Source organism: Aulonocara stuartgranti (genome assembly GCF_965226115.1).
Source record: "Aulonocara stuartgranti genome assembly, chromosome: 10".
NCBI lineage: Eukaryota > Metazoa > Chordata > Actinopteri > Cichliformes > Cichlidae > Aulonocara > Aulonocara stuartgranti.
The window spans coordinates 24,708,441-24,729,984 of NC_138946.1; the positions used below are offsets into that span (position 1 = coordinate 24,708,441).

The following is a 21,544-nucleotide window of genomic DNA, read 5'->3' on the forward strand; positions in this document are numbered from 1 at the left end:
TAAGTGGTTTCAGATATCTCTCTTTGAGCACTAGTGTTCAGTTCAGTGTCCATTTGTACGTGTTACCAATTAAATCTTTAACAAGCAACCTTTTCTGATCAATAAGCTAATGAACTGTAACTTTAAAATAGCAAACATTATACAAGCTAATGTAACTAGCTTGTAGTTTAAGCTAATGCTCGTACCAACTCAGCACCTGCTTTTACTTTTCAGTCTGTCTTCTGCCAAAAAAATATATTGCTAACATTTAAAAAAATGGTCTGACGCCACTGTGTCAAGAATTTGAAACAATTTTGTTATATAGAAGCTTGTGTTTAAGTACATAGGATTTTTTTTTTTACTTTGGTATCAAACTAGCGTATTCAGAATCTGTGTATTTCTACAAGTACTACTAGAGACGCCTACATTTCTGCTATTGTGACAGCCCAAGCAATATGTTAAACTTATCTCAAATTGACATAAGTATATGATATATGATGAGTATATAAAAAACTTGAATGTTTTTTTTGAGGCAGCACACATAAAACACAATTTTCAGGGAATTTACATCAAATTTACCATGTTTTCAAGCAACTTTAAATCATATACATACAACATTTTTATGCTGTGAACAAGATGATATTAAACATGGTGGAATTTACTCCTAAATAGGTTACTTGCTTACTTGCAAGTAAAGAGCTGAAATTGGGAAGAGAAATGTTTCCAGAAGAAGCGTTTCATCTCTCTTCCTGCGGTGAAAAATGTTCTCACTCTCAGAGCCCACGATGGTGGGCCTTTCCCCAGAGTTCATTAATTAGTTAATTAGTTAATTAGTCTAAACAGATGGCTATGCAACACAAATCAGAAGGCTCTCTGGGCCTGGAGCAGGAGGAAGGTAGGAAAAGGTGAGCTGAGCCGCGATCTCAAATCACAACTGTCACTGAACCTCTGAACCGGGCTGTGTGCTGCAGACATTTTCTTCTGGTTCACTTATTTTATTCCACCACAACGAGGCGCATGATAAATTAATATTACAAATCCATAAAGTATATCATTTGCTGGAAATTGACAGATGCACGTGTTGTACTATAATGAAACCATTAAGTCATGTGCAAGGCTGCTGCGGTCACAATGCAGGAGGGTTTGTTCGAATGAATACTTTGCATCACTGCAGATTTAAAAAAGCATTTCTGAAGGTTTATTTTTAGACTGCTCCCATCTCCCCCCTTCTGTTTCCTTTTCCCTCACTGTCTCTCCATGATTCTCCCTCGCTCATCTGTCTCTGTTTCCTGCACTCTCTGCTTCCCCTATTTCTGACTCCCTATCACTCTTTTAAAGGCGCAGACATTGTATGAAATGAGGTTGGCATGTGTAAGCTCCTGTGAGTGTAAGTACGGGATAATACTTAAGACAAGAATGTAAAACTATTAAAATACCAAATGCCTGTGTTTCTCACTGTGACTCAAATGCACAGTGTCAGTGAGGAGTGCTATTAAAATTGCAGATGGATGGTGCATTATTTATATATATATTTTACGCATGGCACGCAACCAATTGCCTACACACACTCTATCACATGCAAAAGAAGGACTTTGTGTGCACACAGACAAAAATGCATACATGCTTGTGCCACACAGAACATGCAAAAAGACACACACACGCATACACACAAGGATTATCGCCTTAGTACAGTAACCCATTTAAAGCATATCTGAGAGTCAGAGTGAGAGAGCACACATTCGCCCACATACCAAAATTTTCAACAACATTAAAGGAATCGAGGACACTGCGTCATAATCACTCAGCAGGATCTATCTCCACCTCTCTCAATGTGCATCTTGCATACTTTAATGATTATATGTGGACGTTCTGTACAACACATGAGTGCACTCCACACATCTCTAATGTGGATCACAGCAAAAATGTCAATGTAAATCAAATACCTTTACGGTCCGGAGCCAAGGTCGAAGTGAGTGTAAGGAAAGCAAACGAGGATGCCAATGAAGAGCATTTGGAATAGCTTGTAATTTTATGCAACAATATCAGTTCCAAATTGTGAACTCAGTCTTTTGGCTCGGCTTTTTAATGATCGTGATTTGTCAGGCAGCTGCGAAGAAGAACACGCAGAAAGGTGAAACTGAGCCGTGTAAAGCAGCAGGTCCGGGCCCTCATTTCGCTAACTCTCAGTTTGTCCTTGTCCCTCTGCCTCTCCGCTGGCATTGTCAATAACAGTGTGGCTCACGTTACCCTCTGCTAATACTTGCAGAAACTCTTGGACTCCATCCTAAACTACTCCCATTTCTCTGTTTATCATTATCCTGATATGTTGAAACAGGCGTGATGCAATAAACAAGATCTGATTACCCAACCTGGCAGCCGCAATGAATGACACAGGGAGCCTGTGTGCAAACACCTCCAAAAGATGACACCAAATGTAAATACTTGACTCCACTGATATCCAGCAGCAAAAAGGGCTAGGCGTACACATGCACACAGCTCAGCCCACACTCACTGGCTCATGAGCTCTATAAAAATGAACAAACAGAATACCCCTTGATACAAAAATACAATGACAGCAACAGACGCAGTTCTGTTTTCTGTTGCTGAATGTTACACCAAAGGCGCTAAGTTGTTGTTTGTGTCTTTTGAAGTACAGAGACTGTGATCCTGGCTGTCGTCTTTACAGAAAGGCATGTTAATACAAAAATTAATGAATTACTCTAAAAAGGAAAAGCCAGGATGTGAGAAAACAGAAAATACACCTGTTTGTGTTTTAATACAAAGTGCCTGCTGCAGGAAGACATAGAGTCACTGGTGAAATGTGAGCAACAGTAGCCAAAATGATACCAAGATTAGCCAGAACGTTTCAAGACTTGTGGAAACACAATATGGCCGTTTAGGATTGATACACTTTGGATACACTTTGCTTAGGATAGTCTATAAGATTAGATTAGACATCTTATTGTTCTGCTACATGAACTGATACTTCATCAGAAACTGTGGATATGTTTGCATGAAGTTCTTTTAAGCTATAATCTGTCAAAAAATATCTCCGACATTTTTTCAGGCACAGTTTCCACATAGTGTAGGCACTGCATTGCTAATTCCATCATCTGCAATAGATGAAATTAGGCTTTAATGCTTGAGTTGGTTAAAGTTCCTAGATTTAGCAGTACCAGTGAGGCACAAGAGGGGGGGACACACAAAAATACTGCTGCTCATGTACCTGTCAGGATGATCCAGGTTAAACCTTAAAGACACTGGCATTTGAAGTAGTAACGCTGAACGCTTATGTCACGTCTCTGAGTTAGGACATGCTATTTAACTTTATTAGATTGTTTCCTGAGCCTAGTTCCTTCTGGATAAAAAACCCCTCCAGAATCCTCTTTCCTCTACATCCCCAAACATGGGCAAGCCCTCTACACCACACTACACCACAACTCAATTCAACTAATAAATGTATAAATTTGTAAACTGCAGTTTTATGAATAAGTTCCGTGGTCTAAAATTTGATTACACGTTTCAATTTGTTCTGAGGGCATAGTCGCGCATAAACAGAGCATGAAGTTGCTATTCAAGTCAAAACATCACTTTAATCTTATGAACCTTCCTAATCTTAAGAGGTGCTCTTAAAAATGGCCGTAGATTAATAAGTACCTCCTACACAAGAGCAGATGGCTCAGAGAATCTTAAAAGCTGCAGAACTTACTCAAACATGACTTGTATGACTGAAGCTTTTTGCCCTGTGTACTTATTTGCCTGCACTTTTTAAATAAGCGCTAATGGTTTCTATTAAGCATGAAAAAAAAGAGTTAAAGGGACAATAGGAGCTTTGTTTTTGTTTTTTAATTTGTGCTCAAAAGATGTTTTCTTTATCAATTAATTAAGAATAAAACATACTTACACTTTTAATTATACTTTTTGTAATTATGTGTTCTCATGTTTGGATTTTAGCCACATGTCTGTTTTACTCTTTTTATGTTTTTCATAATTTTTATATTTGTGTGTCTTCAGAAGAAAATACAAAAAAATATGGAAAAAACTGAATAAAATATAAAGACAGAGGAAGAAGTGTGCTATTTTACTTTTTATGGGACACTGTTGCTCCTTTGAGATAGTATTTATATTTATACCTGCCTCTTTTTCACACATGCTGCCATCATTTTCCCTGACATGTCTTTTCTACTGTGGCATGTCAACACTGCTAAAAGAAATAAAACTCAAATGGCATCTTTACAGTATATGACATGACTGGCATTAATAGAAATTCACACACCTTGTAATATTAACTCAGACCATGTAAGGACTTCTTTAGTGCACACAGGAGTACAGTAACAGGAGTTCTGATTTTTCAGTACTGGGCAAAACTATTGAGCCAACCCCCATGTCGTTATGTTTTCCTAGGAAAATGGCACATATGTGCAGGGATTTATTAAACATGTGCAAACACAAAAGGAAACATGGTATATAGTGCTAAAACAGAGTTCGCACAATTCTAACAAGCTTGAAAATTAGTATTTGTTATGACCAATTTTATTTTTCAACATACTCCATATCATCACTCCATAAGACCTGTTGCCATGGGTTTTTAGGCCTGTCACTTCTTTGGTCCTCTACTTGTCTAGTTTCCTTAAAAAAATTTTTTTAACAACATACTTTACACAATGCTGAGAAATGCCAAATGTTCAGTGAATAGCTCTTTGGGAATCATTTTGCTGGTGTAAAAATCTTATTTTATGCCTGTTAAACTATGTTATCTTTGGCAGTTCTCACATGTTTCAACAAAAAAATGGAAACTAAGTGTCTGCAGGTAAAGGAGACAATGAAATAACTTCTTTAGCACACACAAGACTACAATAGAAAGAGTTCTGATTTTCATTCATAGGTCAGTGTTGAGTTGCTTAACAAAAAAAACCCCTTCTGAAAATGGTCAAATACAATAACTGGACTGAAAATGAGTGAAAAAGCAAAGAAAAGACTGTCAGAAAGCCTGGAGAACTACTTGTTATGACTACTTTCACAGATTACAGTAAATTTTGGCTCATAGGAAGCAAAATATTTTTAAAAAATGGTGTGTAACTCAAGACGTTTACACAGTAAACTATAAAGAATTTCAGAATGTTATTTTTCATGCATGTGAATGCTGTCATTTTTAAATACAGTTTAACATGGCACACAAGGCCTGGTCTAGCTGAAATGAGGCAGACCAAAACAAAGGTTGTAAATGTATAAACAGTTACATCAAATATCTGACACATCAAACTTACCGAGCACGCCAAGCCGATAGTTCATAGTGACCACGATGACATTTCCATAGGCAGCAAGGACACTACCATCAAACATGTTCCCTGAGCCCTCCATGTAGGAGCCTCCATGGATGAAGAGCATCACAGGCTTCTTACGGCGATCCCGAATATCTGCATAGCACAGATCAATGCAGGTGTTTGTTAGTTTAGAGTTGATCCACTAACATATGTTAAAGAGTTGAAATTCAGCTCCATTAATCCCTGGCTATGGTTTGAAATTTTCTCCTGAAATAGCATCTCTAAAATCAGTCACTAAATGGAAGAATCAAATTGTCTATATATAAGAAACAAATCTAACCTAAAAACAAGTAACAAGGATAATTAAGTTCAATTACATTTTATTTATCGATGACAATTTAATTTAGTCACCTTAAGGCTCTTTATATTGGAAAGTAAAGATCTTACAATAATGGAGCGTAAACCGCAGCAATCATAAAACCACTTGGTGCAGTTCGTGATAGTGGGAAGGAAAAACTCCCTTTTAACAGGAAGAGACCTTCAGCAGAACCAAGCTGAGGGAGGGGCGGCCATCTGCCATGACTGGTTGGGGGTAAGGGGAGGAAAAGGTGTCCTTGTCCTTGTTATTAGTTCAGAGTGAACAAAGAACACTTCTTTTACCTCTGCCTTGTAACAGTAAAGTACAAATCCACTGATATTAAAGGATTTATCTGTTGTGGTTGTTCTAGTACTAGGTATTTAAGTTAAAAAAAAAACCCAAAAAAACCATGCAAACTGTCTTAACCTCAGGCATCCTGTGATTGATGAAAGAAGAAGGTGAAAATACAAAGCACAAAACACTTGTGTTCATCTTCTATTTTTTATTCTGTGATGTTTGTTTCCCCTGTCCTGAGCCCTGATGGTACCTTCCCAAACTGCTATTCCCCTCCATGTTTGGAGCAAATGGTGCAGGCAGTTCTGTTGCCCTCACTGTTATTGGTGTCTTTGTGTCCATCAGTGTGTTGCTATGGTTCACTCTGTCAGCCTCTGTGCCTCGCCACCACCCCCTTCCTCGTCTATGGTACGGCCTGAGTGTCTGAGTGTGGATGAGGCTGAGGGAGCTGCCAGTGCAGCCCAGTTAGGCTGAGCATCTGCACTGTGCAGGGCCTGTAGATAATTTGTATGAAAGCCAGACCAAGTGGAAACATAAATAACAGCCACAGCATCTGTTTACCCTGATGAGCTTCAGCACTCAGAGATGGAGGAGACGGGGAGATAAGAGGAGAGAAAGAGAGATAAAGGAGGGAAGGGGGGGGGGGGGGGCAGGAAAGAGACAGAGGAAGGAGATGAAAATAGGGCAGCATGAGAGAACTGACGGGGGTAGAGAAATGCATGAGAGCTTCACACCAAGAAGAATAAATAAATAAATACGATTTGATAGCATAGATGGAAAAAAAAACTATGAAACGTTACAAAGCAAGTCATACACAGTGAGGTGCGTTAATGAACATTCACACAGGATTCACACAGACACACACAAGCACACATACACACACAAACTCTTGCATAGGCAGCTGCGATGTTGAGTCGCTATGGAAACTGCTTCTCGCTAATAGAACTGCACCAGCCATTCCATCGCACCGACTCACTGAATGCCTGTTGCCGTGGTAACAAATTCCACTCACGTATTTGCACACCCGCCTGCATCACCACCTGAATCTCAGGTTACACATGCACTTGGGTGCGTCACTCACAGTCGTGCGTGCAGACTCACACACACACATACATGCAGACAAGTGGATGTGGTAAAGCGGCACGTATGGCTTCAAACACGCAGGTATGTTTTATAGATAGCACGTACGACACAGGCAGGCTGGCTTTAAATTAAAAAAAAAACCAAAAAAACTTTGAGTTGCACACTCTGATGTGCTGCTCCTTTTCCCCTCTCTTCTCCGGTGTATTCAGAACCTTGGCTGATTTCCCAGAAGATACGTAAAAAAGTTCAATTATCTTGGCATCACCAGGACAGTAGAAAGGAGTGACGTTTCAGCCGGCATCACGAGCAGCGCTCACAGCCACACTCCGTATCTCTCAAGCAGAGAATACATGATTTATCTACATTTTTAAAGTCCCATTTAGCAGTGTTAAGTTTTTACAGCTTTCATATATGACTTTCAGACCCACAGTGGGATCAACCACCCGGGTTCTGAAAAATTAACCCAACCCAGAAATGCCAAAAACTGCAGTTTTTCACATGGCCACTTGAGGCGAGCTCCAAAAGTGATTTAGTCCCCTTAGACTGTCACAGTAAAATGAACAGCACAAAGAATTAGATTTATAGCCTTGTAGGAAAAATATATTTTGCCTGAATGGAGGCAAATTCATAACTCAAAGGTGGGTGTACATTTTCATAACTCACTGTAGTTATACTAGTAAGGCTTTAGGTTAGAGTCCATGGATGCTTTGATTGACAGGTGTGCTAACATAGGGACCTGTAGTTGACTGTTGTGTGTCTTAAGCCTCACCTCTGCCAATAAGTCACTAAACTGTATCTTTTGTTAATATACTTTGATATTGGTCCCTTTTTTTGCAATTTTTATGGCAAATATGCAACGGGATAAAACCCATCTAGAAATCTGTGCTTTAGTTTTGATGATTGAAATTCTACTATTTTAGTTGTCTCTTACCTTAATCGCTGATTCTGATTAGCAGACATGTGCCTGTGCATCTTGTGCACACATGGTAACTTCTGTCAATGGTGTCATCCAATGTAATCGTGGCACCAGCTAATGTAGCCTAATGTAGCTTCGAGCAGAGGTGAAAACTGCAGAGGTCCGGTAAGCTCAGCTCTTTCTTACTACACACAATGCCGTTTTTAGCCTCAACAGACACCAAGTTTGTCTGTGTGTTAAAATGTTATTCAACATCTATCATTAATCCCTATTAAAGTTTTACTTTTCTCCCTGTACATAAAGCATGTTGATCTATCTCTGTAGCTATATCAACTAAGATAAGATAAGATAACATCAAATTACATTTTTGGGGGTCTCTTGTGTCACAGATTACATCTTTAATATTTTTTAATAGAAAAAAGGCTTAGGGATAGTTATGGGGCTTGGTAATTCAAGATCTATCTCTGTAGCTATATCAACTAAGATAAGATAAGATAACATCAAATTACATTTTTGGGGGTTGTGTAAGGACAGATTCTTTTCTTTCTACTTGTGTCACAGATTACATCTTTAATATTACATTTTTTTAATAGAAAAAAGGCTTAGGGATAGTTATGGGGCTTGGTAATTCAAAATACTGCAGTGGTACTTAAACCACAAAATAGATATATGTGGGGAGGTTGCAATGTTAAACCATAATAAATGAATATTGTTAGCATGATAACTGGAGCTACAGAATTCATAACAATACACACTAATGCGCAAGTATGAATCAGAGGAATTAAAAGGCAAAGTACTATAGCTGGTACTGCTAATCAAATGCACTTGATTAATTGCGTGAGCACAGTGTGAGGATTTTCATAAAAGGAGAAACATCCCAGTAAATTCACACCAAGGTCAGACAGTGCAATACTCCCCAAAACAGCAACAACAACCCCCCCCCCCCCCCCAAAATAAAAAACAAGAGCTACATCTCAGACTCTATAGGCCTCAGTTAACATGTTAAATGTTCATGTTTATGAGAGTATAATTAGAAATAGACTCAAATATATCTTGTTGGGTTGCCAGGAGAAAACCTCCACTCTAAAAGGAACTGTAAAAAGAAGATGGCAGCGTGGCTTAGATTTGTGAAGCTGCATCTAAACAAACTACAAGACTTCTGGAACAACTTTCCTTTAGATAGATGAGACCAACGTAGCGATATTTGACCATAATGCACCACATAACAGCTCATACCAACTGTTAAGCATGGTGGTGGACGGATAATGATTTGGGCTTGTTCTGCAGCCTCAGGACCTGGGGCACCTTGCAGACATTGAGTTGACCATGAACTCCTCTGCGTACTAAAGTATTCTAGTCAAATTTGAGGCCACCTGTTTGAGAGCTTGAACACAATTGTGTCAAGCAACAGGACAATGATTCCAAGCACAGCAGCAAATCTACATAAGAAGGGCTGAAAAAAGAAAAGAATCAATGGCTAAGACCTCAACCCAGCTGAAATGCTGTGACAACCTTAAGGTCTCAATAAAGTGAAGCAACTATGTATAGAAGAGAGTTCCCAAATTCCTCCACGGTGATGTGACAAACTGATAAAGTCATACAGAAAATGATTAGGTCAAGTTATTGCTGCCAAAAGTGGCAGTCCTGTGAAAACCTTCTTTTTCACATGACTGTATAACTATTTTTGCCGATCTTATCTTGTTTTTCTAATAACAACAAAGGCGAGAAAATATTCACTATCCTAATAAAGCTAAAATTTTAAAAATAAAGATAACAATGAAAAAATCATTAATTTTGAATAAAAGATCATACGCGCATGCACAGTCACAATTAAAAGTGTGCGTTTGCATAATTTTGGGGGGGGGGGGGGGGGGGTACAGGCATACAAATGCCTAGCTATGCATTCTCTGGAGATTTTGCCACACAATATTTCAGTTTTAAAAAGATGGAATATTTGAATGTGTTTAAGAGAGGGACGTGTCGGAACAATTGAAAGAAGCTCAACACAAATGCAAAAATGATGAGACGATGGAGGGTGATCCACTCAGTCCAAATTTGAGCCTATAAAGCCAATAAGGAGCTGGCTGTCTTCCCTTCCTCCCCCCATAACACTGGCACATTATTCGCTTCTCTCATTTCCACCTAACCTGATACTGTCCTACTCAATATCCACCTTTGTCCTGCACAGACATTCTCACATTAATGTCTTACTGTTTCCAACAGATACTGCCCACTTTCCACTTTTCCATTCCTCCGGTCCTCTCTCATTCATTCCCTTATGGAAATCTTCATTGATTTGGGTGTAAAAGTTTTCAGCCTGCCTCAGCACTTGAACAATTTTCGCACCCGGACCCACAGCCAAGACTCTACACTTTCACAGAAAAAACTTTCCAGCAACAAAGCGCTAATACTACTGTTTTACAACAATGTTTAAGAAACTCTGTCCAATCCATACCTAAACAATTAAGCGAGGAATTCAGCCATGCCCTAGCCCTCCTGATCCTGTCAGGATCCATCAGGTGTCGGCATAAATGTCAAGCTCTACCAGTCTCCTACTCATCCACCCTCTCACTCTCTCCTTCTCCACATCTCTCTCACTTTCAAAGCTCTATAAATGTCATTTCATAATGCACTTGTCTTCATTATGACTGTTTTTTCCCCCCTCCTCTCCCCCACCGCTGCCCTCGCCAGTGCTCTCGCGGTGTTCAGCTTTTTTCTTTTCTTTCATCTCTATTCAATCATTCTGCTCCTCTCCTTTACAATCCTGCATGGATCCTTATTTCTGTTTTCACCGTTAAGAAACCACACAATTGGATTAGCTACATCTGTCTCTTTTTAAAACACAGCAATTAGAAATGCAAGGAAGGGAGAATTCAATACTGAAATAGCACAGAGCCTGAAATACAAAACACACAAACACACACTGAGGCGCAAACTGGAGCACACGCGCTCGTGTGTTGAGTTGCACATGCGCTGTGCTCAAGTAGACACACATGCACGCACACACACATGCACAAATGGAAATGTGGAGCACTGCATGTGTGTATAATACTATGCAATATACAGTAAGCCTGGGCACGTGTACAAAAACACACGCACTAATTGTCTGCACAGATTTTGGTGCACCAGTAAAGTGTAGTGCGAGCATCTCCCCTTGTCTGCAGTGATCTTGAAAATATACTACAGTGGCAGAAATATGCAGAAGTCCTTCACTTTTTCCCACTTTAAAAATGAAGGATTGGGTAGAGCCCAATAACGTTATGAAGGACGATAATTTAGCCGAGCAATTCACGAGAACTTTAGTCCAAGAATAAAAGCGCAGGTGAAGAAGGACTGAATATCGATTTTCAGTGATGCGTCACGCTGGATAGCCAGAACATCAGAGTGTGGTTAATCAACCACACAGCAACCAAGCAAGGAAAGTTAATTAGCTCCCCGTGCAAGCACACAAAACGCAGCATTTGTGACAAGGGTGGAATAAAAAACAAATACTTTGTATGTGGCTTTTATACGACCAAAATGCGTGCCTGTGAGAAGGAGTGACAGATTTGTATGCTAATAAAGGCAGTTAACACAGGACAATGTAATGTGCACATAGGGTGATTACGCTCAGATGGTTATTAACACAGATGAAAACACCACAACCCCCATGGAGTTTGAAAAATAGAGCATGAGGGGAAAAAAACATGCAATTAAAATACCTTCATCCCTGGGTCTGTTCATTGAAGACTCATCGTGTTTTTTTGTGAGCGGACCTGAGGTTTAGAAAAAAGACAAAAGACAAAATTCAAGGTTGCACTGGTACAAAAAAACAAAACAGAAAAAAAATTAAGAAAAGGATTAAAAGAGAGGGAAAAAATATGCTGTTTCTCGGTTTCATTTCAGTGGCTGTGTACAAGGATTACACACTGTTTCCTTTAAAAATATAACCCCCAAACTCATCTGTTTCATCTGCTTAGGATCTAGTCACGGACTGCCTCGTAAATGACCCCAGAGGCCACTTCTCCTCAACCCTTCTCCCAATCAGTCTTGACACACTGCTGCTTTGTAAAGAAAAATCAATAAACAGAATCAAGCCATCACTCTTTTGGGTCAGAAAAAGCAAAGGAATGCCAAGATGCTGCGTGTCCTGCTCTGAGGACTCAAAACACAAGGTTCATCCCTTCACTCCTGTATAAATGTGACTGAATATATATTAGAAACACCAGCCTAAACCTAAAACATGACTTAAAAGTCTTGCCTACCTAATTTGCCAAGAGGAAGTTGGGGTTTTTTGACGGTTATGCCACCTGCATGGGTTTGTGACAGGATTGGCCTCATCAAGGTCAAAGAGGAGCTCTGCATTAAGCTTTAATGGTGACACCAGTTAAATGCACTATAGGGGAGAGCCAATAACGAGCATTTATCACCGTGACCAGCCAACGCCCTGGCATGTCAACCTCTGTAAGTCTTAACTGATAAGGATCCCATTAATTTGTTTTTTTTCTTGGCTTCTGTCAGTGGGGCTTTTTCATCAGCAAACACTTAATGCTGCATTTTGTGTCGTCTACAGCTGCCGCCTGCCCGTTTGGAAGAAAGTCACAAAATACACTAAAACACCTGCAGTCCCACACACATTTAAATCACACACCACGCAAGGAATGTTAACAGTTTACAATCAACTTGTGCTGTCGTCCTTGTACACACCCAGCAGCAAATTTCCCTCTTTCCAATGAAATATTGTTGCAGTCTTTTAAATTTGCTCTATACTCGATTGCCAAGAGGGTTATCACTCTGCTTCTGTGCTGCTGACATGCCTGTTTCTACCCTTTTGCTGAAAACCGTCTTGTAAAGTTATGGCATATATACCTTTCACAGTAGTTCTCATCTATTGACAAAGGAAACACCCAGCACTCCACCATTATAATGCAGCATTTTCACATCTCTATCTGTATGAATATGGTTTCCTGGTATAAAATGTTTATCTTCCATTAAAATGGGACAGGATCAATGCTGAATGGATTTGCTGCATCCCATGAACACCATCATCAGGCGCCTGATCCAGAGAGCACTTAGTGCCATAGCGGGAGATGGTATAGTCGTAGGTCCTGGACTACAGAGCAGGCAGGTAAGCAGACCAGTAATGGATAGAAGGGCACATTACTACCCTATCTTGTCGGCACTTCCTCACTACTTATCACCACTCTAAAACCACACCTTCCCGCTTAATGGATGGACTACTCGGATTTCAGTTCAAAGTCCTCATGCCTAATAAGACTTAAACTTTATGTGAAGATGAGCAGCACATCCACACTTTGTCATGGAGCAGATATCGCCCAAAGATATCCACAGTAAATTTGTTAAAAAACAGAAAAAACACTGAAGAATCTTTTCTTCTTTAGTATTATTTTCACTATGAAATAATCAGTTTAAAAGCCTAGCACAGCTAGCCAAAGCCCAGTGTAAAGGCTACAGCCATGCTAGCATTTCTGTAACGGCCCCTAAAGACTGACATTTCAGACATCCCGAGATGTCTGAAATGTCATTGAGAGTTCATTGAGAGCCACACTGTGATGGTTTGGTGTAAGATATCAAGTTTGATGCCCGGAGACTGTATGACTGATAATACCTCCTGAATCCCGGGGTATGATGCGCATCTATGAATCCTTTGCTACTTGCAAAGGACAGCTGGATAACAGCTGGATGTTGGACTACTGTTGTGGAGCCAAAACGGAAAATCATCCAAAGATGACCAGCACAATTCAATTGTGCTGGTCATCTTTCATCTGCACCAGCCCAAAATCACCTAAGTTGGCTTAATTGGTTTAAGCTACATGTCAACATGCTAGCACTGACAAGCCTAACCACAAAGCACAGTGCAGATGAGGTTGATGGGAATGCCACTGGTTTTGCAGGTGTTTATTCATAAACCAAATTACTTGAATAAAAAAACGAGTCACCAAAATGACTCAAGTCTGAACTTAACTTCACAACAATCCATCAAAGAGATGTTGAGACATTTATTATACACTACAAATTCCACAGTGGCTCTATGAGAAACATCACTAAATTATCTAAGTCACTGGATAAATCATTTTAGCATTGGTAGTGGTTTTATTGTGGCTATTTTCCATCATGGCTAAATGCTACAGTGGCTGCGCTTGTGTGTTTAATATACTGAATTTGCACTAAAATAACTGCTCATGGCAGTATCTAGGTCTTGCCCGACTTGACTAGGGTTTGAAGAAATACTACAATGGATTACACAAGACATAAAGTAGGACCTAGCCAAAGGGAAAAACATACGCTTTTTGGGTCAAAAACATCCATTCCATCTGCTTCCCATCAGCAGAGAAGCCTGCCGGTAGGCTGAGTGCCACATGATGTAATGGGCCACTGGTCAGTGAAATGCTACGGCCTATGCAGGAACATTTAGCTTGGGTTGTCCCAGTACTGTTTGACCTAATGCAGCTCCATCTCTCAGTCGACAGCGTTTCTGTTCGGTTCAGTGAGCTAGTGGCCAGTACGCAAGCTGTCTCCCGTCCCTCTCCATTTCCTCAGTGCAGTAATCGGGATGAAGCTGCAGTATGTCATGTCTGTGGTGGCCTGTCTGCTTGACAAGGTGTCAGACACAGCTTCAGATCAACACCCCCACTTCCTGCAGCTTCTAGCACATGCAGTCCTATCCTTTTGCTCTCTATCTCTTCTACTGTGGCCCCAGCCCCCAGCTCCATTCTTGCCTCCGCTGTCCTGCCTCCTGAAATATGGTTTTTAATAAAGAGCACGGTAAATGCCTGCTCTAGCGGTAATAAAAATGAAGAATCTCAGGCTTTTGGCTGGGGAGTGTCTTGGGGAAATAGGAAATGCGATGAAACAGTGCTCTTGCCTGACAGCCTGACCAAATGCTAAGAGTTAGGGTGGAACACTAGAGAAGGTGGTAGAGAGCAAAAGAGAGATAAAGTGAGAGTACAAATCTCACTGTTCAATCGGGGAAAACATTTGTGCTATTTACATGGTACTACAAAGTTGAAGAAGTAGCAGGCTACATAGTGGCCTGTTGGGGAAGGGCACTGAGCTCATTTGCATTCAGAACAGTAACCCCTTCTACCGCCATCTGCATAAAGATGGAGGAGTGAGGAGAGCAGAGAGGAGAAGGGGTAGGGGATGGTTTTAGGGAGGAGAGAGAGCAGGACGGGTGAACGGATGCAGAAAGAAATAAAGCTTCTTCATGTCCAACCAATCACATGACGAACATGGTCAGAAAGAGTATTTCTGGGTATGAAATAAAAATCCCAGTCAGAAGGTGCATGACTAGAGGATACTACATAACACTGAACTCTAAAAGCTCTTTATGAATTTGTGCTGACAATTCATTTTGGCCCACCTACATCCGTTGTGCGTGGGAATGCAACTCCTCGTTGCCAAACACAGCACAATACAGCCCCAGCAGCCAACCTTTATACATGCTTGACCATCACTTTAGAAAACAAACCTACTCCTGTAGATAAAAAGCTCAGTCTGGCTGAAACATCACTAAGAGTCTACAGGAACAGATGATCAGTGAGGCCAATGTGCTTCCACCAGTAAATCTTAAAACTTAGCTTTAAAATGCCTCTGGGCTCTTATTTGGGCATTTGTTTAGAGAAAAAACACAATCAAATTTAACTTTAATTTCTGTGGTTACCAGGATATAATACTGGATGCATATAATCACTAGTCACATCTGATAATTCTGACATTTCTTTGTTAATTTTGACCACAAATAACCTTTTGTTAGGCTTTTTTTAAACAATGGAATGGAATTATTTTAGTCTTTTCTGAAAAGACTTTCGGTCCTTTGAGCACGATGTCCCTCTGTTGTATTTACAAGTAGTATAAAAACGACAGCTGATGTCAATATAAACCAAATTATCATGGGAACAAAAAATCAGGGCCAAATAATAGCACAAAATTCTAAAGTGCAGTTCATCTTCATCCAAATCTAATGGCAATGAATCCTATTGTTCCAGAAATCCTATTCTAAACTATAAATGTAAATCCAGTGGAGGCCCCATGGGATCACTAATGAAATGGACATGCACTGTCTTGGAAACATGACAACAATTAATTTTACAGAGGTCGACCAATTATAAATGTCTAAAGGAAAACGTTTCATGACATCAGGATGGATGCTTTGTTTGTGGTTGATCTTTTTGTTTTAAAGTTTTTAAGTGAGTGATCCCAAAAAATTGATCTCAGATTATAATAATACTTTAAATGTCACAGTGAAACACTTAAAAAAAATCTGCTCCATCCGATAAAACCACCAGTTTAACATCATATAAGCAATTTGAGAGATTATGACAGCGGTAATATGTGAAAAATGTATCTGATTCCTGGGGCATATCACTCTCCTCCCGTCTCTATTTCTCTCTCTCACACACACAAGGCAAAACATATCCTCGGGGAAAGCATTGGCCTTGTGTAAGTGGTGACCCGTGACAATAAGTGACAGATTCTGACAAGCAGACAGGGTAAAATCTGTCTCACTCATTTGCACACCTTTCCCCATGGGAATAACACAGAAAAGTCTAAATAATCCTTTTTGTAAATATATGTATATAGCTTAGATATTCCACTAATTCTGTCCTTATGGCCAGAATATGCACACTTTCCGTCATGTTAAGAGGAATTTAAATCACTTGATAATCTCTGTCATCACTTTCTACTACGCTAACGCTCATTTTTTCCACTTGAAATTAACATTACCATCTTCTCTGGGAGGGCGGGGGGGCATGGGAGCACTCATTAATGATATATAAGTTTTCATTCCAGCTTCATTGTTGAAACAAGAATGTTTTACGCCACTCTAGACTAATCTTCGGGCTAGGCTTCATATATTTGCAGCAGCTGTAATGCATAAACATGTGTTTTGCTTGAATACTCTCAGGTAAGTCTCAGGTGAACCCATTAATCATAGGCTTTTTAACATTTTATCATTAGCCTTGCTCACTATCATCAGCAGCATATGCTTTGCCTCCGAAGTCAGACTTTGATCCTGTGTTCTCTTACCTGCCCATCTGCTTTCACAAACGCTCTCCGCTGGCTCATTAATGCAAGAACTACACCCAGGTAGCCCATGTGGAGTAAACAAGGTTATGCTTGGCAATGTATTGTATTTGTTATATATTTTAATAACCTAATAAAAAAATCACCATATTGGCAGCGCAACTTTGAGGAGACAGTTCCTATTACTGCATGAGACAGTATGAATGCCAGTCTCAGAGCTCAATATTATACAGGCATATTTTTGACAATTATAAGTCAATCATATTGTCTTTATATGTAAACTCTTAACTGGAGCAACCTATAAAGTGATAGACAGCAAATGGGACATGAGCTAAAAGCTCAGTCATGCTAGAGTAAAAATATGGAACTAGCAAAAATCAGTGATTGTGTTGAATTTTTTCGCATTCAGCAATAAGATCCAAACAGTCACAGTGACCCAAATGTTCAGTATGAAACACCTTCAACCTCTGGGTGACCACTTTCGATGGCTTGCACAGGTTGCCTGGTGGAAGGCAAACTATTTCCAAACAGTTGTGGTTAGACTCAGACTGTCTGCAGTCGCTCTCAGGAAGGTTGTTAAAGGTTTCCAAATAACTGCCATCTAATAGATAAACGCAGACTGGTTGAGAACACGTTGCAATCATTCTGAGTTACTCTGCGCCGATGAGCGCAACTCATTTGTGTCTCTTTGCAACAGCGTACTCGGCTTGATCTGTGGGGTTGTAAACATATAAAATGCAAGGTCATTTTGCAGTTAAATTGTTATCCTGCAGTAATTATGTCACTATTCGTGTATTTCTGAATTTTTAATTCAAATTCATGAGGTTCTGGCATGTTACAAACTAAGAGCAGACTGACTCTGTCTTACTGATGTTTTATCACCATCTTAACACAGGTTGAGATGTGGTGGACCTGGTCCTTGTCTTTGAAATAACCATTTGAAAGCTAACAAGACTGCAAGTTCACTGCACATGGTTTCAACCACTGTGGAAATGGTTGCAACAGTGTCATTTGATGTGATGTGATGTCACATTATGTTATGTTGCAACCACACTGGGTGTGACTTTGATAAGTAGGAATTCATTATTGAAAAAGCACTGCTAACAGTATTGACAGTACTGTCATAGTCATAATTGCTGGTGAAGAGTTGGTAGAAGAAGAGAGTTACCTTCCTCTGAAAACACTTGAATGGTATAAAGTCATAGTGTGAAGGACAGCTGTGTGGCTACAGGGGATTCTTTGGTTTGATTCTCTTAGCAACATTGCTCTACACTTACAAGTTTGTCAAAAACTAAATGGAAAAAAAACAAACAAACGCTAAGTTTTCATAAAAGTTTTTAGACTGTAGAGTTTGTATGGTTTCCTTGTGCATAATGGGTTTCCTCCCACACTCCAAACACATGCATTTAGTTTAAGTGGTGAAGATATGAATCTGTCTGTTTGCGTTAGCCATGTGATGGACTGGTGAACACTCCAGGGTGATACCCTCCTCTCACCCCACGACAGCTGTGACCCTATGTTAAGAAAATGGCTGGAAACAAATGAGCACCAGTCAAGCTAAAGGATATTACAACACAGTGCTGTTAAAAATAGCATAATAAGCAGCTAAAATGTTTTTGCTTTCATTTTTAAAAGTCTAATGATATCCATCCATCCATGTTAAAATGAGTTGCACATGAGCAATAAAACTAAAACATATAACTTTGTTGCAGCATTAACATTTCTAAACAATTAGGCCCAATCAATAGTAATTTAAACAGACCTTCTTTGGAAATCTCCTGATTGTCTTTTGGCTTATCTTCCTCTGAATACAATCCAGATAAATTTATCAAACTGACACTATTTCATGGAGTACTTACACTCAGTATAAAATGTGAAAATGACAAGAAAAGTACAATCTGTTCTTTCTCTGTGATACAGTTGTGACACAAACTGGTGCAAATTATTAACGAGAATTCGCCGACAGAGACACTCAATGCAAGACTTTCCACTTGCATGTAATACAAGCTACACCTCACATTACGGACTCACCATCTTCAGTGGGGACATAAATGTTGAGGTAAAGGCAGTCCTCACTCTGGTTCTGAACATAGGTGGCTGCAGCATCCAGGTTGTCTGTGAACCACACTGGTAACATGATCTCAGGAAGCACCCCGTGCACATTCTGAGGACACACAGGCGCAAAATGAGTGGCATTGCGAATCTCTTGCCAGGAACCTGGGGCTTCAGGAGGCTGGAAGCGCCTCTCGCCAATAGGTGCGGTGGCATATGGCACACCTAAATACTGTTCCACTGGGCCCAAGATTTCATTGTTGAGCTCTTTCCTGATACCACGGACCTTTCCGTAACTCGTGGATACTATGGGGTGTTTCAGGTCAACTCGTTGACACGAGGAAATCGTCAGGTGCAGCACTAGTCCCAAGAGCCACACCAGACAGTGATTAGCAACCTGCTGAGTAGAATAGTGATGCTTGCCGCCATAGCCCTGGTGGCTGGCAGCGCTGAATGGAAAAAACAACATGTCCAAAATAAAAGCTCTTGTACTCATATCAAAGGGACTTCAGCTGGGAGCAGAAAGGGATCACAAACTCAGTGGGATATGGGGGATGACAAAGGCAAAAAGAGGATTGGTGGAAGGGGGCAGGTTAACGGTGTTCCTAGAGCGCCATGGTGAGGTTGAGGGCCAGACAGCATTCTCCAGTAGACTCTGTGGTCTCATATGTCTTCCTCTTTGGAGCTCCTGAAGGGTCCAGAGCTGCAGCTGGGATACCAATTAAACCTGGAAGACACAGACAGGTCGCAGGTTTGAGTAAAGACATGTGAATAAAAGCTCTGTCAGGTCAGGCTGTTTTATAAAGCTGCAAGAGACACAGCAGGACAGAAGGATGCACTCTTGTGCTAACTATCTCACCGAACTTAAACCAGATATTATACAGTGCGTCATTTGTATTTAAGTCAGAGCTATTTAGCCAGTCTATGGTATCACAGTAATCAAGTATGTTTGCTATAATAACGACTGTATTTTCTACACATTAGCATGACTTAGCTCAACACACTGCTAGCAGCTAGCATGGCTATACAATTCATGTTCTGTATTAGAATAAGTGTTTATAAAATGTTATCATGCTAGCTCAACATTTAATAATTCTAGTCAGGATGAAAATCATTAAGCACCGAACGAAACTGTCATGTTAGTCACCTATTTAAACTTAATAAACATTTGGCTAACATCTATTTAAACCCTTTCCTTATATTTTAAGGCTGCATTTTTACCACTTTGCTAATAAGATTGGAGAATACTGTGTGTAGAGTGCACCTTATGTTGTGTCATCTGAATAGACTCTGAAAAGTCTCAGAATTATCTTGGCAGTTGCTACATGTTGTGCGATGGCTCCCTAATGGATTTAGGCTGTATTTAGAATTCTCTCAGGGTTTTCATCATGTTAAAAGGAAGTTTTCTCCTCACTGTTTCCAAGTGCTTGCTCAGTGGGAACTGCGAGGTTTTTGTCTGTCATATTCTAAAGTCTTTTGTTAACAGTATAAAGTGCAATGACATTCACCGTTGCGAATTTGTGTTACATAAATTAGCGGCACCTTTTCAAATTCTTCATTCTGTATTTGGTGGCGACTCGTTGACTCGTTCGGTGACCGTTAAGTTACGTGACTGTTAACATACGTTAGACAGGACATGTGAATCAAACGCAAATTGAGAAAGTAACATTATTTTTAGGATATTTACACAAGAGTTACACCCCTTTGCTGCTCTCACATGCTTTCAGAAATACTAGAAATATTTTAAACTTGAACTCTAAAATGCTATGAAACTCCGAACCTTGGGTTTTTGAAAACAGAAGTTTATAATGAGCATGTGAAGCCAGGGTTATTTCTGAGAATATTCAACCAACGTGGCTTCAAAAACATTTAAATTTCATACCAAAGGGAACATTTTCAATCACTATTGTGTAATGCTGCCACACTTTATGTTTTCATCTTCCCAATAATCACAGGACTTTGAAACCTAAAACTAATAATTGTATGATAAGCTAATAAATAACAAAAAAGTAAACACAGGCTAAAGCATGATTTTAAAGCATGAACAAACCCCACTGGCCCTCCACCCTTTTCAGCCATGTGTCAGAGTTAGCCTTTTTCTCACAAGTTCAGTTCCTTCTTGCTTCCACATCATTACAGATGAATGGGCAGTGCTTATCTCACTGTGGCTTTGGGAGACAGAGCCGTTTAGGTGTGATAAAGGCTTTATGTGGTGCTAACTGTTGGTTGAACGCCACCTCATCCCTCCGCCCACAACCTGACAGTATCCACACTCTACTGCCAGTCAGCAGGCACAGGGATTGATAGTTAAATATAGCACAGAGACAGGGTGCAATGTCATAGGATGTTTAAAGTTAGTAATGTACATAATGACAAAATAAGGAGAAGCTGTGTGGAAAAAATATCCACTTGATTAAAGCCTTATTACGGCATATCATGGAGGAGGTATGATTTGTAAGGACACCCTGAATTGGTGTGCAGACATAGTCAAGCTGAAAATCCAACTTAGAAAAAGATTAATGTGAATTATACACAGTACATGACTCTAAATTGTGCTGGAAAGACTCATTG

General features: G+C 39.9%; 1 protein-coding gene across 3 annotated transcripts in view; it reads right to left on the bottom strand.

The window, feature by feature from the left end:
* nlgn2b (neuroligin 2b) overlaps window positions 1-21,544 on the bottom strand; it is a 62,817-nt gene that overhangs the window by 19,590 nt on the left and 21,683 nt on the right. For 2 of the 3 annotated variants that reach the window (XM_082548563.1, XM_082548562.1), the window contains exons 2-4: window positions 18,953-19,700; window positions 11,596-11,649; window positions 5,247-5,396 (exon numbers count right to left, since the gene is read on the bottom strand). In XM_082548563.1, coding sequence (XP_082404689.1) covers window positions 5,247-5,396; window positions 11,596-11,649; window positions 18,953-19,469 — 721 coding nt within the window. In that variant the 5' untranslated portion in view covers window positions 19,470-19,700. Of the gene's footprint in view, window positions 1-5,246; window positions 5,397-11,595; window positions 11,650-12,742; window positions 12,801-18,952; window positions 19,701-21,544 lie in introns of those variants that run through there. The other variant, XM_082548564.1, reaches the window with a different exon arrangement.